This window comes from Solea solea, chromosome 7 (assembly GCF_958295425.1).
Source record: "Solea solea chromosome 7, fSolSol10.1, whole genome shotgun sequence".
In the NCBI taxonomy this organism is placed as follows: Eukaryota; Metazoa; Chordata; class Actinopteri; order Pleuronectiformes; family Soleidae; genus Solea; species Solea solea.
In genome coordinates this window covers 7787652-7806927 of record NC_081140.1, presented here as the reverse complement: position 1 = coordinate 7806927, position 19276 = coordinate 7787652, and the positions used below count along the sequence as shown (strand labels likewise).

At 41.0% G+C, this 19276-nt stretch overlaps 1 protein-coding gene across 2 annotated transcripts in view; it reads right to left on the bottom strand.

Moving 5' to 3' along the window:
* LOC131463152 (RNA-binding protein Musashi homolog 2-like) overlaps window positions 1–19276 on the bottom strand; it is a 121980-nt gene that overhangs the window by 46407 nt on the left and 56297 nt on the right. For both annotated transcript variants that reach the window (XM_058634870.1, XM_058634871.1), the window contains exon 6: window positions 18560–18652. In XM_058634870.1, the coding sequence (XP_058490853.1) occupies window positions 18560–18652 (93 nt within the window). The remainder of the gene's footprint in view (window positions 1–18559; window positions 18653–19276) is intronic.

Here is a 19276-nt window from a genome sequence, read left to right as displayed (position 1 = left end):
AATGTGCAGGTGTCCCCAATAATCGAGAATTCCTCCAATGTGGATTTTGTCCACAGTGAGCACAGAGAGTGGGGTTTGTGGTAAACTGGACACAGGACAGTTTCAGGAGTGGGTGGAGCTTTCCTCAGCACTCTTTAAAAGGTCCAATGTGCGATACTTAAGCACCACGAGTTGTCAGAGGTGAGCAAAAATTGTCAGACCAAAATGAATGGGACTGTACGGAATATTAGGGCCATGTGAAAAAGAAAACATTTATAAAACAGCATGGATTCTGAGATTGAAGTAAAAATTCTGAGATTAGAGTAAGAATTCTGAGATTCGGGTAACAATTCTGCGAAAAAAAGTCACAATTCTGAGATTAAAGAAAGTCATACTTCTGAGATAAAAAAACATAATTCTGAGATTAAAATCAGTATTCTGAGATTAAAGTGATAATTCTGAGATTAGAGTAAAAATTAAGAATTAGACATTAAAGAAAAAGTCCTAATTCTGAGATTAAGGAAAAAGTCATAATTCTAAAATTAAAGTCCTAATTCTGACATTAAAGTCAGTATTCTGAGATTAGAGTAAGAATTCTGAGGAAAAAAGTCATAATTCTGAGGGAAAAAGTCAGAATTCTGAGATTAAATTGAGAATTCTGAGATTGAAGTTAGGAGAAAAAAATTTAACAAAAGAAAAAATAAATAAAACAACATGAATCCTGAGATTAAAGTCAGAGTTTTAGTTTTTTCTAATTTTAATCTCAGAATTCTGACTTTAATCTCAGAATGGCCCAAATACCCTTCCATATGATTGTGCCAGCTAACAGATTAAGCTATTATGCCTGTTCTAGCTCGTCACCAGTGAAAACAAAACTGCAGTAAGTTTCCAGTCACCAGTTCTTTTGTTGTGTTCGTTTTGTTTCCACAGATATTCCAAAATGTTTTCAGTAAAGAATAATAATAAAAACAAACATCATATCGGAGGAATAATATTTTACAGACAGCCTATTAATATTAATCAGATATGTTTACAGAGAGAGTGACAGAAAATCTGTAAGGGGAGAAGAGGCGAGGGGGGAGGGAGCTCAGGTGCCCCTTCTAAACATCCATTACACAGCACAGAGAGGACGCAGCTGACAAGGACGGATCATTTGTGTGTGTGCAGGGGCACCTGGGTATGTGTTTTGGAATTAGATAACAAACTGAGATGCATAATTGGTGCTTAACCATTTAAAAGGATACCTCAGATTTGAAGTGTGGTCGTATGAGATACTGAAACATAGACAGATCTGTCCCTGAGGTGCGCGTCCACAGCACTGAGAGCCAGCGTGAGAGACAGAGGCTCACTGTCAGTGAAAAGATGGCAGCCGCTGGGGACATAAACTGATTTTGCCACTTATGGTGCTTTTTAACGCATGTTTTCAGGATTTTTAAGTCTTTTTCGCTGATCTATAGTTCGGTATTGTTTGGTTTGATTTCTGTGTCAAACATCACACTCATGACTCCTCCAGTGATGACACCCTCTGCCAATCAGTGGCCGGCAATCTGTCAATGTCACATTTTAGTATCGGCTCAGCTCGCCAGAGCAGGTACGAATAAAGCACAGGTAACATCTATCATACTATCGCTAATGGAACAAGCAAATAAAAAAAAAATTAGTAGAGAGTTGTACTAGAACTGTATCGTGGGAAAGCGTCATTACAGTTGAGGGTGGTTGTATGAGGTACTGACATTGCCAAGTACGTCGCCATGTGTGCCGCCGTCGCCATGACCAAGCTTCAAACACAGATGCTCTTTCTCACTAAAAGCATTACGATACCAGCAGGAACACAAGGGGAAATGATTTTTTTGCCACTTAACAAAAAGCTCACCTAAAAAAAAATAAATCAATGCCTGCTAAAGTCTGTGATATCTTAAGAATATGCTCTCTGTTTTATTTCACCGTTACACGTCCAACATTGCTCACTCTCCCACACTATAAGGTCCATTGCGATACCATAAAAGACGGGGAGATATGTATATGTGTGTGTTTTCCCTGCGCCCAACTGCAAAGGTCATTTAGCCTTTTCTATACAGAAATTAACATAATATTTTGCAGTAGATGTCAATATAAATGCACTTCAATGAGCAAAATAAACAAATGTATACAAAAAAAAACAAAAAAACAACAACACCAGCATAGAAGTCAAGGATGTAGCCACTTATTTAGCTACTGCTGCAGTCATTAATCACATCGGCAGCTCTTGGTGTGTCTGCCGATATCTGACAATACATTTTAAAGCCAATATCTGCTGATACTGATATTATGCCGATGACAAATTTAGTTTTTGCTGATGCAGCCAGTTTGAAGAGCATCGTGACTGAAGCTTGAGAAAACCGGATGTTTAACCCTTAGTGCTCACGCGGCACGGTTCTGTGCCGCAGTTGCACCCATGGTAAATTGCCATGGGAATAATACACCTGGGGGTATTTAGGTCACATCTTCATCTTCTGATGGGTTGTCACATTTTTAGTAGTGATATAAAGTAGCAATAATTGTGTAGAAGTCATAAAATAGCTTTTATTTTAATTTATTAATATGGCACGTTCTTATAGCCTCACTATATACTGTACGTTTTAACATAGTAATGGAAAAAAGCAGCTGAAATACTCTGTGTTCTAGGGGTTAAATAATTAAACTTTTAAATATAGTTTATTAACATATAGTGTTGTTTTTAAGTATTATTATTATGAATAATAATATTTACATGTTGTCAAGTTCATCCTGTGGTGGCTCTCGTCAGCCGACTTCATCTGAACATGCATCTTTTTGGCCACCAGCACAGTTTCCACAATGCATCATTACAGCTCAGCATCCCCATTCCCTTCCATCCAGCAGCACCATTGCTTCCATATCTCTCCGCTTCCATTGCTCTATCGAGCCGTCCCCCCCCTCTGTGATGCCCCCTCTCCCCCAGCTCCTGACATCATTTCATCTCTCTCCCCCGTAGCCTATCTCACCACCTCTTTCTCTCCCTGACAGTCCCATGCCATCGTGCGCTCCTCTCTCTGGACGAGCCAGATAAGCAGGTAATTCATCATTGCAGTGAAGGGTACACACACACACACACACACACACATACATTTACAAACACACACACACACACACACCTGGTGACTCTTATCAGTGCCTCACAAGGATTGGGCCGAGCTCATGCCGGGTCTCTGTCTGAAAGTGACCCGCAGCCTTCCAGCACCAAATTACCATGACAAAATTCAAATTATCCCCAACGAATGACAAGAGACAAATTAATATATTTCCCATCATCCCTCTGTGCCCGCACTCACAGCCCTCAATTTGTGCTTCTATTATTGGGAGGAGAGAAAGAATGGTTTAACCAAACCAAGGGTGTGTAAGGAAGGCCTTTATAAATGCAAATTACCCTGGCTGCCTCTCTGAGAACAATGGCGGAAAAAATAGCAGGTTGGCCTGTTTAAAGTGATACTTCTTCCACTTCATTTTTCCCTTTCTGCTGCCTCTTTTTTTTTTTTATTTACAATGCCCCAAAAAAGCCTGGGAACAGCAAATTCAATTCAAGCCGCACAATAAAACACAATTATGCGGAAATGTGGCATATTTCGGCTGACAGATTCATAAAAGTGTCGCTGGCATAATTGAGTCAAAGAATGAAAAGGAAATGATGATGAAGATGGTGATGATGATTGTGCCCGGGTGGAGGAGCGATTGTGTAAAAAGGAGAGGAAGCTGCCATTTCTCTGCCCGCCTTGTAGTGCATTCAGCTTCATAAAGCCCTTACAGACACAAGATGTTCAACACTTCAACGCGCAATTTAGAATTCTTTTCACAGCGGAGAAACACATCAACCTTGCACCTGCGAGTCTTTCAGCAGCAAACGTCACAATTAACGTGCTCAAAGCATAGTTCAGTGAAAAACAGTTCACGGCTATTTTAAGGTACAAAACAGTCAGAAGACAGTAGTAAATGGGCGAATAACGTGTGTACTATGCATGAGCGTCTCAAGCAAAAGTCCTATTCAACCGTCGCCATCACACACACACACACACCCCTCCCTGCCACCGTACACAGGCCAATAACATTTATTATCTCTTCTATCTATTCCACACGTTGACTCTCAGATGCAGCAGCGTGTGCTTTCTCCGAACTAAATTCACCGCCGTCTTCATGAGGGAGGAAAATGATTGTTAATGCTGCAGCCAAACTTTCACAACAGACTTTAAATTGCACTTCTAATTCAGACATAATTTGGTCAGAAGGATATTTTCCCCCTCCAAGAAAACAACAACAACAACAAACTACAGCACAGAGCAAAGCAGGTGTAAATGGTAAACTTAAGCATTACATTTCAGAGTTCTTGTTGTTTATATTATGCTATTATTTTACTCATCCGGCCGGCTTGTGAACAGTCAGTATGTGGCCCCCGACTTAAAATGAGTTTGACACTCCTGGCTTCGAGGATTAGCTTTAAGATGCATTCAAGAAACCTTGTAAATGTCATCACGTCTGCAAACACACATGCAGCCCACCAACTAAACCACCTTGCGGTCATAGATGCTTTACAAATGTCATTGGAGAGGAAAGAAAAAAAGGAACATTGCAATTATAGAACATTGTTTTTGTTTTTTTAGTCTTTTTATGATCACAAATAGTCACTGATCAACGTTATATGATCAAACTAAAAATGTACTATTTATCCCTATATTCATACACTCTATTACGCACACATTGTATCTGCTCTTGTTCAAAATTAAGCAGTTAATATAATGAAAATAGAAACTGTTTCCTGTGTTTGGGAGTATACGACAGCCGCACACAGCTGTGACACACTGCAGAAGATTACACCAAAAAACAAAAGCCTGACTGTATTTGAGCATAGATCTATTTCAGTGGTAAATGGAGGGTGAGTGGATAATTTGGGCTGAGAACTTTAGTTGCACAGCAGGCAACAACAAAGGCTGATCTGCAGGGGGCTAATACACTGCGGGCACTCTGTCAGTCACACACAGCCACACAGACTCTTGGAAAGAGCCAAGCTTTACACTTATTGTATTTCTTAAAATAAAAGGCAATAAACTGTCACCATGAGAAGTGATGAAGAGACAAAGAAAATATAATACTGTGTTTCTCATTTTCCACCAGTTCTCTCTTTTTGCAGTTTCTTTCTTGTCGAGGTAGGATCTTAATCATAACACGCAGACTGTCTCAAGACAGCTTTGGTATCTGATAAGTACTAATTGACTATTTTTATTCCTGTGACACAGTTTTCTATGGGAAGTGAGAACCAGGTTGACGCTGTCAAATGTCACCCCTGACATACAACATAGTCTTATCAGTCCTGGGGCACAATCACTGGGTGAGATTTGTGTCTAACTAAGTACACTTTACAGGACACACTCTGATAGAGATGGTGTTTTGAAGGCAGGATTTTTGATGATAGCTGAAAGCTCAGTCAGAGAGAGAGCCCTGCTGCTGCTGCCGCTGCTGTGGAGCCAAAGTAAAATTGTGAGCTGAGAGCAAGCACGGCATTTACCGTACCTGCTCTGTAATAACAACAATCTGAAGACGACACTGAGTCTGCAAAAGTGTGTCAGGGATTTGTCAAGAGGTGTGAGGTATGACGTAAAAAGGAAATACAATCTTAAAACCGGGTTCTACATTTTACATACAGAATATACAACACTCTATATTGTACCCGAGGAAACATGCACTGAAATGTTCTATTATCATCCCTAGCTTCTGACATCAGAAGGTTTACCAAAGATTAACAATTCTAGCCATCATATTAAAGAGGTTAATGCAATATATTATATTTATTCAATAATTTAGTGAAACCCTCAATAGATGTTAAAACGGATGTTATTTTAGACTCAGTAATTTAAAAAAAAAGAAGAAGCATGTATTGGTAACAGGAAAAAGACCAACTTTGATAATATTTGGTAAAAAAAAAACATGCTGTGGAAGTCTGGCCTCATCACTAAACCTGGTGAGTCACGCAGCAGACTAATAACTATGACACAGCTTATCAAGTCCCTGAAAAACCCCTGATTTAAATGTGCACGCAGGAAATCTGAATCAGTCTCTAAAACTGACAAGGGCAACAATGTCAAACGATAAACAAAACCTTTAGGTCGCATGTTGTACTATAATTTTCCCTCCTATCATGGCTAATTGTTAGTTTGCTGATAAAAAACAGTGTGGTGTGTGGAGTGATGAAACGCTGCGACGTGAGTAAATTAGCCGACACACTTGAGCTCTGCTGTCTGCGGTGTTGCCAAGTTTTTATTTTCCAAAGAAAGAAGCTAAAGCCAACCGGAAAAGCTGCTAGATATCACAGGAACATGTCATATGCTAATTTAGTCCATGCAACGTCTACTGTCATTAACAGTTTTGAAAGTTAAAAAAAAGATTGAAAAGCAACACACACAAGGTTACAAGTCCACTTGAACACACACGTGCAGATAAAAACTGAATGAACGTTGTGTTGGCCTGCAGGTGACTGTGAGGTAATTCATTCAGAGCAGAGAACTGATGTCATTACAGGCTTCATAAAAAGATGCGCCTGCAGCAAATACTTGTAACTCAAGTCCATTCTGCTTTATACATGCACCCACAGGAGCGACTGAGAGAATTCCAAGGTAACTGATACTTCATGAGTATATCTGATGGCTTTTATCACCACCAGCTATTATTAAATTGTTAAAATAAAACTATTAATGTCTTCTGGGGTGTAAATATAGTAACAGTAGTTGACTCTGGTCATAATTAAACCATCATCTTTAAGCCAAACATGGAGTGGAATGCAGGAAACCCCAAAGAAGAGCGGACTGAGGTGATGGCGGCGAAAGCAGTGATGTGAGAAAGTGCTGATTTGGCAAGAAAAGACTGAGGAAGATGCATTATTTAAAGAGTGTCTGTGATTGGACTGTGACTGATGACAGCTGGGGCATATTAAGATGACCATGTCCTGCTTCATATACAGTGACAGCATCCTCAACTCCAAAGAAGCCTCTTGAATTGAAATGTGGCTGTTCCTTGGTGCATATTTATCTGCTGCAGCCAGATGCTGTGTATTTATTTTATACAACTGACTAGTTAGTATCACGTACGTGTGCATGTGTGTCTGTGTGTTTACTACGGAGCCCCAGATATGACATGGGGGAAAAAAACTAATTAGTGGCCATGAAATACTAATTTGTGGGTTTACAGATTCAAACTTAATAACCTTTTAACGAAACATTGTTGAAACACATGCAAGACATATTGTAAATCATAACGTAGTAGGCAACAAGCTAGAACTTAATTTTCATTAAAAAGAACAGGAAGTGCACTCCTCAGTCGGTGCGTTTACATGCATGGTAAAAGTCTGATTTTAGTCGGACTTAGACAATTAATCAGTTTTCTAAATATCATGGAAACACGTTAGTCCAACTACAATAAAGCTTAGTCTTAGTCGGACTAATATACCTGGATAATGCGATTCATAGTCCAATTACTCCTGCATGTATACGTTTAGTTTGACTGGACATGCAGCAAAATTTCGATAACGATTCCTTGCAATGCCAGTCTTTGAGAAATCCTTTAACTTCTTCCCAACCTAACATAAAAGTCAATCAATCTATCTCTGTCCATCGTGCAGCTTTAGCCCTCTTGCACCATCTGCATTTACAGAAATATTTATCAGAGAGAACCTTTGCTGAATGATGATACTGTACATGTAAGGTTTGTGTAACTAATGTGAAAATTACATGATATGACAGGGTTTTTTTCTGTTTTATTCACCCACATTTAGCTGAAATGTCTTGTTAACAGTGACATTAATGAGACTGCTGAAGGCTCTTGAACACACAACTGTGAACCTTAGGTCCTATTGTTTTAAAAGGAACACTGTGTGAAAAAGCACAAATTACAAAAAGATTGTATACTGAGTGACCTCACACACTCCAGCCTAGGGGACACACTCCTTATAAAATCAGAAACTGATAATGAGTTTCCAGTCAGATTAGACTGGTAAGATTTTGCTTAAAGCACAAAAAATCACAAAGAAAGGTAATAACACAAAATTGCCTGTTTTTCCCCAAAACTGCTGGACAAGTGACACAATGGAATTTTGTAAGCAAAAGGGATCATAAAAAGAACCAACATATTACATATGCCTAGCCCTTTGTGGCATTTGGTTAGACTGTACTTAGCCCTTCAAGGCATTAGTCTAGTGTGTAAATATGCCTAGCCCTTCATGGCATTAGCCTAGCCTGTGCATGTGCCCAGATCTTTGAGCCATAAGCTGAGCCTGTACATGTGCCTAGCTCTTCGAGGCATTAGTTTAGCCTGTACACATGCTTAGCTCTTTGAGGCATTAGCCTAGCCTGTGCCTAGCTCATCAATGCATTAGCCTAGCCCTTCAAGACATTAGCCTAGCATGTGCATGTGCCTAGCTCTTTGATGCATTAGCTTAGCTTGTGTATGTGCCTAGCCCTTTGAGGTATTAGCCCAGCATGTGCATGTGCCTAGCCCTTCGAGGTATTAGCCTAGCATGTGCCTAGCTCTCCGATGCATTAGCTTAGCTTGTGTATGTGCTTAGCCCTTCAATACAGTAGCCTAGCATGTGTCTAGCCCTTCGAGGCATTAGCCTAGCCTATGCATGCAAGACACACATAAAGTGTATACAAGAAGAAGGGGGATTACTTTGTATCCTAATAGTGGATATAGTCTATGACTATTAGCACAATTAGCATTGTGTTGTAACTCTAATTCTTTTATCCTTAATGGCACAAGTATATAACAAGTATGTGGCAGTGGTATATTTTCTCTGTTCCACTGTACTAACAGAAAAAAAAAACATGCTGAGACTTTTTAAATCCAAAGTGAAGAACAACAGGTGTTTAAGATACAGATAAAAGAACAGGTAGTGGCTGGACGTGTATTATGCTTGGTCTCGCTCTTTTCAAACACACTGTGACATTGCTAGATGGAGCTGTCACTCAGAGCTGACTCCTGCTGATCAACAAGGTTGTTAAATGAAGCCACTTTCTGCTACACTGAATCTCAACTGCTCATTTGAGAGGGAACATGATTGGAGGTCGCTGTGGTACAGAACATTTGGAAACAAGATTAAAAACTCCAGCTTTGCTAGTTCCCACAGCAGGTGGAAATATTCATTACATAATAATGGTCAATCAAATTGGATATTGGAATTAAGCTTTAAAAGCCTCACTGTACATTATATTTCAATATCAAGGGTAGTGAAATAAAATCCTCAGACATCTGGATAGAGAACATGTTATGTTAAAGTGCAAAACACAGTATATTTAAATACCTGCAACATACTTTCAAATCAAAGAAAGATACTTTTTTTTAATTTTTAAATTTAATTGAGGGGGCTATTATATCATCAACTTAAAAACTTTTCTTAGGACAGGTGAAAAATAAAACAGGCCACATAGAAACTAAAATCTAATACTTCATTATTCCCCTATCCTAGAATTAGGAGTAGTGGGCAGCCACACTGAGTAGTGCCCGGGGAGCAACGGGGATTGGGTACCTTGCTCAGGGGTACCCCAGCCCTTTTGACCTGGTGGGGACTTGAACCGGTGACCCTCCAGTTACAAGCCAAGTTCCCTTTCCACTTGGCCACAGGCTGTCACGAAAATGTGGTCATTGTCAATGACCCGATCTATTCAACTCCAAAGTTCGACTCCTGCAGTCTGATAAATTAAACTTGATGTGAATGTGATGTCAGAGTTTGAGTTTCTGGACACAAAGAGTGGTGCGATACAAAGATTTTGAGAATCGTGCCGCTCGATGGTTTCTCCACACAGACCTAAACTGGTTTGGATGACAGTTTGATAAACGAGAGTTGGTGTTTTTTTGATGATCCTTCTGTCTCACACCTCAGCTCTCCAGTCTCTCATTGTAATTACTTTTACAACTGTTTAGGCTATTTTGGGCTTTGGCAGGTACCCAGGTTCAATACATGACCTCAGTCCAACCATGTAGGCTGTAAGGAGTAGTTACCTTTAAGTCATGTGGTTCTGGTAGTGTAACAACTCCCTATGTTGTGTTTGTTTCATACTTTTCAGATTAAATTGTATATCATACCTCAATATTTTTAGATATATCGAGAAACATGAGGGAGTAATTCTCCCCAAAAAGCTTTGGTGTGCAGACAGAGAGGATATATGCGTCATATATAGTTGCATATGAACTAGTATGTAGACCCAGGCTAATACATTCAGGTGTCAATGTTCAGCAAAGCCTCCTTGGCTCTGAATGTCAGATTTTTTGTGTAAATGAATATTGATGAGAGGTTCATGCGATCGGACAACTTGTCGAGTCCAAGTATACATGCGGAGGAGAAAATCGATTTATAGGCCATCTACGTCTGACTCCACCTCTGGCGCTGCATCTCTCTATAAGCTAGTGCGCATTGAATCAGTTTCCTGTTGACCTTTATCACAGAAAAACAGCTAGCGGTGAGATGGACGGTGAGATGGATTATGCTGTGGTCTGTATGTTTCGTACCTGCTGTACATGTTAATCGTGATACAAATTAGATCAAGCATGGCTCTTGTGGTTGCTGTGTTGTCCAAATAAAGACGCCGCCACTGTAGAGAGCTTCTGGGTCAATCTGGGAGGACATTTTGGTGCATGCACAGAACGCCAAGTGCGACTCCAGTCCGACTAAGCATATACATGCAGGACTAATCGGACTATGAACCACATTATCCAGGTCTGTTAATCTGACTGAGACTAGCTCCATTTTAGTCAGACTAATGTGTTTACATGACATTAAGAAAACCGATTATTGTCTTCGTCTGACTAAAATTGGACTTGTAACAGGCATGTAAACGCACTGACTGACAGTGGATTCAGCTCAGCCGATAAAACACACACTTTGGGCACATACTTTTTTTTCCCTTTTGGTTTCTCCCTCTCTAGGGATACATTTTTGTGCCAGATGCCCTTCCTGATGCAACCCCTCCCATTCATCCAGGCTTGGGACTGGCAAAAAGAGTACACTGCATGTGGCCCCCCTGTGGCTGGGGTCAGTTTAGAATGTCCAATTAACAATGTGCAATAGGGATTGGGTACCTTGCTCAGGGACACCCCGGGCTTGACCTGGCAGGACTCAACCCATTGGTCATTGGTCTACATCAGACTTGACACAATACTCTCCTCAACTGTGTTGTGTGCTCACTTAATTAAGTAGATGTGAGGTAATAATGTCTGAGATACCAGGTTTCAAATGTGAAACAAAATGAGTCAAATAGAATAAAGAAAACGTCTCATATAACCTCAGACACCTCAGAGATTACCATTTCATTCTCAATCTGAGTAAAACTCTTTTTTGCTGCTGGATTTGCCATCGTTCTTCAGACAGCAGGTGTATTCATTTCTTGGAGGAACCAAGGTGGGTGTGCATATACATGTATTTTCTGTGTACAAAATAATGCCTTTAGTTGGTAACTTAAATGCCTCACAATGATAACAGGGAACTAAATAAATCATCAGTAAGGCATGAAATAAAAATGCACACACATTTCTGCAGATATGTGTGACAGTGAACTGAAGGTCTGTTGCTGTCAGAACTGCAACACACAACTAGAACAGCAGCATTGGTGATGCAAGTTAGGGTCAAAGGAAACACCCAGCAGCAGCAAGCACTTCCTGTTTCTATGAACTTTGGGATGAAGCTGACCTTCAGCAGCTGCTCTGTCAGACTTTTCACTTACTTATTATACTGTATAATTGACCCGAGATCCTGCAAGGGCTTAAGGGTAATTAACTGCCAAAACACACCGAAGGAAAAGGGGCATCAAGTGTTTGTCCAGGGGAACATGACTCAAGCAACAAAAACACAAACGAATTAGTGGTTAGCATACAAATCAGTCCTGAGGCAGGAGACTGTGACAGACAAAAGACACTGAATCTGAGGTCGCCGCAGCCGATTTTCACCAGAAACGCATTGCCAAGAATAACACAGCAGCACACAGAGAATCAGCGTGCTCTAACACTCTCAGAAATAATCTATTCTTCATACCAAAGAGTGAACATTGTACATGTGAAAGTCTTTTTCCCCCAAGTCTAATGCAGCGCACAAAGATACTAATGCATGAAGATTAAGTGATTAGATTTCACTGGTCAAAAGTAAAGGTCATTTTCAGTTGCACAGTTTGTGTGTGATTTTTTCCGACAGCATCCTTACTGTGCTTCTACAGTTTGTATGTTTCAGCCCTTGTTGTAACCATGGCAACAGGTGATCTGATTTTCTGTTTTCGGTTTTTCATGCTTCCACACCTGGTGTCAGCCAGTGGCCGGAGACATTTGGATTTTCAGATCATCCATCCATCCGTCTGTCCAATTTGTCCAAAACTGTCGAATTTCTTCCGATTTGGTACAAATGTTCAGTTGGTGGAAGCTGATTAGAATTTGGGGGTCAAAGGTCAAGGTGACCCAGTGTTGTACAAATACTTTGTTACTGTACAAAATTCACATTTATTTATTTCTAGCAACTTCTTCTTTAACTCCAATACATTTACCATAACTATTTTCCGTAACTAGCAAATCAAATCTGAGGAAGGAGAAGAGTTGTGCGTTATGTCACTTTACTGACTCTATCATGGAGGACTGGTCTCACGCCCAAGATGGCGCCAAACAACTTAATGGATACTTGCAAGCTCGTCTACCTGCCTCAGCGGCCTGTGAAAGGCTCTTCAGCATCGCAGGACTTGTCTTCAGCCCAAGAAGAGTGAGACTAAATTCCTGCAACTTTGAAAACCAACTTCTTCTGAAAATGAACTGACACTGACAGCGAATACATTGCCCTCATGCCAGTTGAAGGATAGGTGGAGTTTGTTCATATAACTCACAGACAGGTGGACAGCACTACAAGAGGAAGCTGGTTTGAATTTAATTTAGTTTTTTAACATTGAACAAGCTCAAGCCTCTTTCTCTTATGCCTGGATATTATGCCTCTACTGCAAGCACGCTACCATAAAGTTCATTATGAACATTTTAACTCCTCACTTTTTACTTCTAAAACTTAAACTAATTTCATATCAAAACATTTTTGACACTTAAGGAAAATACATATCATATACTTTAAGACTTTTACTCAAGTACCATTGTAAAAGGTGACTTTAACTTCTAGTAAGACACTTTTACTCAAGTATCCCCTTTAGGTACTTTATACAGACTGACAGAATTTTATATCTCAAGAAGACTCCTCCAGGGAATCCTTTCAAATGTGGTACAAACATTTACTTGTACTAAAAGTGTCATGATGATGCCATGATGCTGATTAAAACCAGTGGCACCCAAAAATGTGTCTGTCAGTTTGATATTGTGAACTAAAAACAATGCAATGATCAAAATGATCTGGCAGGTCAGATTATTGCTGATGGGCCGCCAGTTGCCGACCACCGATGTTGTGAATAAATATCCTAACGTCTGTTCAGACCAGTGAAAGCAAACCCTGCTCCATCTGCTGCAGCTGCTCGTTTCTGAACAGCTTCACTGGTGAGGGTTTTAATTTCATGTCGGCATTGTGAGACCTTCTCCAAAACAAATGATTCCACATTGTGACAGAAAGCCTTACATGAGCCCTCTCTGTTCCCTCGAGGGAAAACAGCACATGGATTAACCTTTGTTTAGAGACAGACTCGTCTCTGTGACTGTGTGTGTGAGAATTCTTGTGTAACCCATGGGCACATGCCCCAGAGTTAAGACAGGCACAGTAAGAGAGTCCCAGATTTAACATGTTCAGAGCATAAAAAACACACATTTATATACATGGCATGAAAGCCCCAGAGTAAATGTAATTGGTTAAGGGGTAGGCCTTTAGGGAACGATGAACAAGTGAGCGTGTGTGTGTTTTTGTATTTGTTCTGCAGCCACAAGCTACATGAGTAAACCCAGTGGTAACATTCAAGTCACTAAAATAGCCCTACTCATTTGTAAACAGTGGGTTATCCAGCTACAGGGTATTTTGGTCTGTTTGGGAGCAAATCCAAACTCTGAACTCTCTACTATGAAGCCTAATTTCCACTTAGTTGTGCAAGACTTTCAACTGGTTTGAGCAACAGAAACGGACACAAGGAAAGTGTCGCTCACCACTTTCTTTTGTGCCATATTTTCTCACTGTTGCACAAACATATTATCTTCCATGGCTCGTTTGATTGGTTCAGTAGGCAAGCTGAACCTATTAAAATAAGGAAATGAGGGCTTAATGTGTTAGCAGTCTACTGTAAAGAGCTAAAACAAAGCTGATTCTTGTTAATCATTTCAAGCAGTCTGTAAAGCGCTTCTAGGCTGTATATTTTGAACTTGCACAGGTTTTTAAGTTTGCCCAATTAGTCTGTAAATCATTTTCAATAATCAATGACATTAATACTCATTAACGACATGACTTACTTCTTCCTCCATAATGCATTGTGAACCCGAGCACCCACTTTCCATTATGTCAGCAATCCCCGACTGCCACACTGTGTTGACTCTTCCCCACAGAGAACCTTCATTAACATTCCAGTAGCAGGAGTACCTTGCTGTTCATTGACCTACTAGCCAGTGCGTTCTTCATCTCTTTTCCTCGTGCACTCGACTCCGACAGGGGGAAAACTCAGTGATGCTCCGGTCATTTGCATAAATCTGAGAGCAGTATAAGTCAGTGAAGAGCATACATGGAGCTCAGCACTGCTGCATTTGTGAACCTCCACTCCCCCAAAATCTTCAGTACATCATTCACACACCAGTCTTTTTTAACACAGTGGCTTCTAATTTAACAGACATTATCTTCTAGTTGGGACTAGAAGATAATGAGCGGGTTCCACTACAATAAATGCAAGAATCGTCCGTCTTACTGTAAATCGCATCACTGCCCAGCAGGCTTCAAACTTGGTAGATGACAAACGAGAGCACCAGTGTGTGCAGCACTGACTTCGACATGGTTTGGATCAGAAATGCAAGAGTTATAATGCAGAGGCCGCGGCTTCCGTCTCGTCTTAAAACAGACACATACTGAACAGCTACGGCTCTAGTTTTTATAAGTCATCAGAGCCTTGTTGATTTACTGTATGTTATGAACCTAATGATACACAACGTCCCGTATCTCCGTGGGGAGGCTTGCTACTCAAACAATATTAAGAGGCTTGTAATTATACACAGATTACCTTGATTCATTATTCGAGCCTCGGAGAAGCAGAGGGGGATGCACGCCTCCCATTTTCTGTCTGCAGCTGTCGTATTTCACATATAATAATAATAAAAAAAGATACACTTCATTTGTAAATATCAAGAGCACTATCGCCTGAAAAAAACCCCACATTGTTTGCTTTGATTATGGCTGTTCTCATGGAGCTGATGACACTCATCTCTGCTTGTCTGCCATTACCACCATACTGTACCCAGAAACACAGTCTGGATGCTGGTTTTGAGTGCTGCTCACTGTAGAAAGAGTAGTTCAGCAGCTCAGCCTGTGTTAGTGGGGAAAAAAAAGCGGCAAAAATCTTTTTGTTGTTGACAGACAAAGCGTCAGGATTGGGAAATGTTTCATTAGTTTGATTTGTGAAAAAAGAAATCAGTGACGTGAGTTATAGTTCAAGCTAAATGCATGCATCGTAATGTCATTCAATCAAAAATAATCACAAGAGACCTAGTTTGATGACGTCAGGTAGCAGCATGGAATAATGGGATTTGTTGTCTGTCTTTGTTTGGATTCCCTGCGAGTTTGCACTTTACAGGGGAACTTCAGTCCAGCGGCAGAACAAGAGTAGTTGAGCATCCCTTTGTGACAAACACACTAAATAAAATGAAAAAAAAGAAAAGAAAACATCCTTGAGTGTTTTGCTTTGAAAGTTAAAGATCCCATAGCCCGGAAGTGCCAATTAACGCCGCATTTTTGTGTGTATCTGCATCATTACCTCGTTTATGAAGCCCTAAAAGTCCATAACAAGAGCGCAGGGTTTGATTGTTTTCCTGAGCTCTACGAAGCGGAATGGCACTTCCGTTGACTAGTTACGTCACTGGCGAATTTCACCACTCCTCTAAACAGCAGCGCCTCCTAGTCCGGGCACTAGAGTCCGGGCACATCCGGTGACGTACTTTCAACCGTAGAAGAAGATGAAGAACTACTCTCGTTGTAGCTGTAGCCGTACTTCATGAAATGCCAGACCCCGTATATACAGGAAATATGCTGTGTCCAAATTCAAACGCAGTTTCCCCTACACTCAGTCAACAATATTCAGTCCTTCCCTCTCCGCTCCGCTCTTACTACACACACAGAACAAGACTGAGCAGGTGGAGTGAAAGTTATTTGAGTAAATGGTGCATTAAATGCTTCTTAAAACTAAAGGACTGAACTCATTGTAAAACCCATCACTAAGTATCAGTGTTTGTGCTGCTGCTGCTCGACATGAACCCGGCGAACGGTGCTGTGCTGCAGCAGGGGCTGCGTCTGTGAAACACCACTGTTGCGGGGACATCGTGGGGTGTTTCCATGCAAACAATGACACTTTAACCAGTCTGAGCACTCGGAAAGGAAATCCTCCTCCTGGCTTTCACAGATATTTGATATAACAGTGATTAAAAATGTAAACCTACAATAACTGAGTTATAAATGGACATTCACGTAAGACGCGTTACCGTGAGCAGACTTGACTGGCGTTAAACAACGTTTAAAGATGGTCTGTGTCTAACACAGTTGACGCTATCAGAGCCACGCGGCTGATTTAATAGAGGACGGTCCCCCGGATGTTTCATTTTCTCCTCCGCTCGACGTTCTCCACTGACACTAACGCATTAATTGCTTGGCTTCCGTTTCGTTTCCATCGCCCCTATCGCTGCGCGTCATTCATATTGTGATAGTTAATTAGACAGTGCTAGTGCCGCGTTCATGAATGTAGAATCTATTTAGAGAGAATAAATACCCACATTTAATGTACCGAAATATTAAGGTTTACGCCCCCAAACCCAACCGAGGCTTGGGTATAGAATGGTTCAGTTTTCCTGGGTATCAATATTGACTTTGACATTCTAGCATCGCGACAGCCTGAATAACTTACTGGCATGCATGCTCAACAGTGACACCTAGTGGCTCACAAGTACTTAAACAGTCAGGTTGAGTGTACATGGACTGTTATTTACAGCAGCCTCGAGACTTGAGAGTGGAGTGAGACAATAAGGCTTTAGTTCATTTGCTTAATTTACTTCCTTTTACTGAACTTTGTTTCCATTCTATTCACCGCTCTTATCCTCAGACTAATTCTCATCTGTTTTCACAGTGTTTAACAGTCATTACATGTTTAATCTTCATTGTGTTTAACGAACAAAAATAACACGAGTAGAGAGGGAGCGGGCGCGCTGTTGTGTGTGTGTGTGTGTGTGTGTGTGCGTGTGTGAGCGCAGAAGACATGCAATGCTAAAGGCCAGTCTCATGACAGCTGTAATCCTGCGGACTGGAGAGCAGTTGTCTCTCCTCTTTCATCCTTCACTAACTTCTTCTCATTTGTTCCCTCTCATCTCCACAGAGAGCTGGGGCAGAGAAAATGGAAAGCTGAGGCACTCGAATATTCCAGCCCAGTTAAAACTATTTCACATCCCTCTTGCCGCGGCCATGTTTCTCCAGCAGCCATAACAGACAAGGGGTTGCATTTTACACCTCGAAGCGTACTACACAAAGGATACCTGGTACGCGAAGGCCGCCTACGTTCCCCTGACATGCTTGGGAAAGGCAGAGGTGAGCGGATACGTCCTTAATCTGTAGTGCCACCATTAGTTTGTGTCGCGAAACAAAATGACGTCACTGCAGTTCCATGCAGCCATGCTATGACGACCCCGCCCACATTGGGGAGGTACTATAGTCATGGAAAGCGAGGACGTGACTGATACCAAACCGAGTAGAGTAGAGCCGAGTTGTACTTGAGCTGTATCATGGAAAAGTATTATACAGCCATAATATACTGGTGGATGACCTGTACAGGCGTTAGAGAAAATAAGAGAATGGATGAATTTAGTTCAAACCAAGCTCCATACAATAAAACCTTTCACGGTTAATTGAGTTACACAATCAGATGCATAGTCTTTGTGCGAGGCAGCTTTAAACGTCATTAGAGCTGAAACAATGAATTGACAACTCTCTTGATAATCGATTAATCGGTTCAAAGCTTTTTTCATGATTAAAACAAGATTTCTGATTGTTTAAGCTTCTTAAATATGAGTATTTACCGTAGTTAATCATTTTGGTTTGGGGACAAAACAAGACATTTCCAGGTTTGACGACCACCAATCAACATTTTTTAAGGTTTTCTGATATTTTATGGCCCAAACGATTAATCGATTAATCCAGAAAATAATCGGCAGATTAATTGATGACGAAAATAGTCGTTAGTTGCAGCTCTAAATGTCATTGACACTCCTATGTTGCCGCAGCATCACAGCAGTAGGGCGCGCACAGCAGCAATGACCTCATCAAACCTGCTGTGAACCTTTAAACCCTCGTGGGCCCTCGAACACAAACACAAAAACAAGCCAGAGGCCAAATGAGGGAATCACCCAGAAAAGGTCTTACCTTGCCAAACTGTTCAAAATACTGCTTCACATCTTCAATTACTGTGTTGGCCGATAATCCTCCGACAAATATTTTCTTTGTTCTTGTGACCATCTGGAGGGAGGAAACGACACAGACAGAAAGAGACGCGTTACACAACAACCAGAGAATCATTACACATCGTCTCAGCTCTGCGCCATCATAGATGATGCTGTGTGTGTGTGTGTGTGTGTGTGTGTGTGAGTTTGTGTTGTCTGTTCATCATAGTCTACCTCAGGGGACACATTTCAGACAAAAGAGCCGCTACATTGAAGAAGTGTCTCCAACACAGGGACAAATTTTTTTAAAATATCGCCATATTAATCCCCCAATGGGACATTTGTATTGCTGCAGTGGTGTCTCCGTGGTAAATAATAAATAAATGATAAATAAAAGATAAAATGAATGACTGCGCAAACAATGTATTAAATCTATCAACAGTTCCTAAGAAGCTGTATGGATGCAGTTCAGGGTCTGCTGTTTGTTGCACGGTGACAAGGCCGTTGGCACAAAAGAGCATCTGTTTTGCAGCCGAGGAGAACACGACTGGCTGAACGTGCTCCGCTCTGCCAGAGCACCTCCTAGAGGGGCAAAATGTTAAGTGTTTTTAAAGTAACGTGATTGATTCTCATAATATCTGTTGTCCACAGCTGCTTAACAAGCTGCAGTAAATCCACACAGCGGTATGAAAGCAGCGGG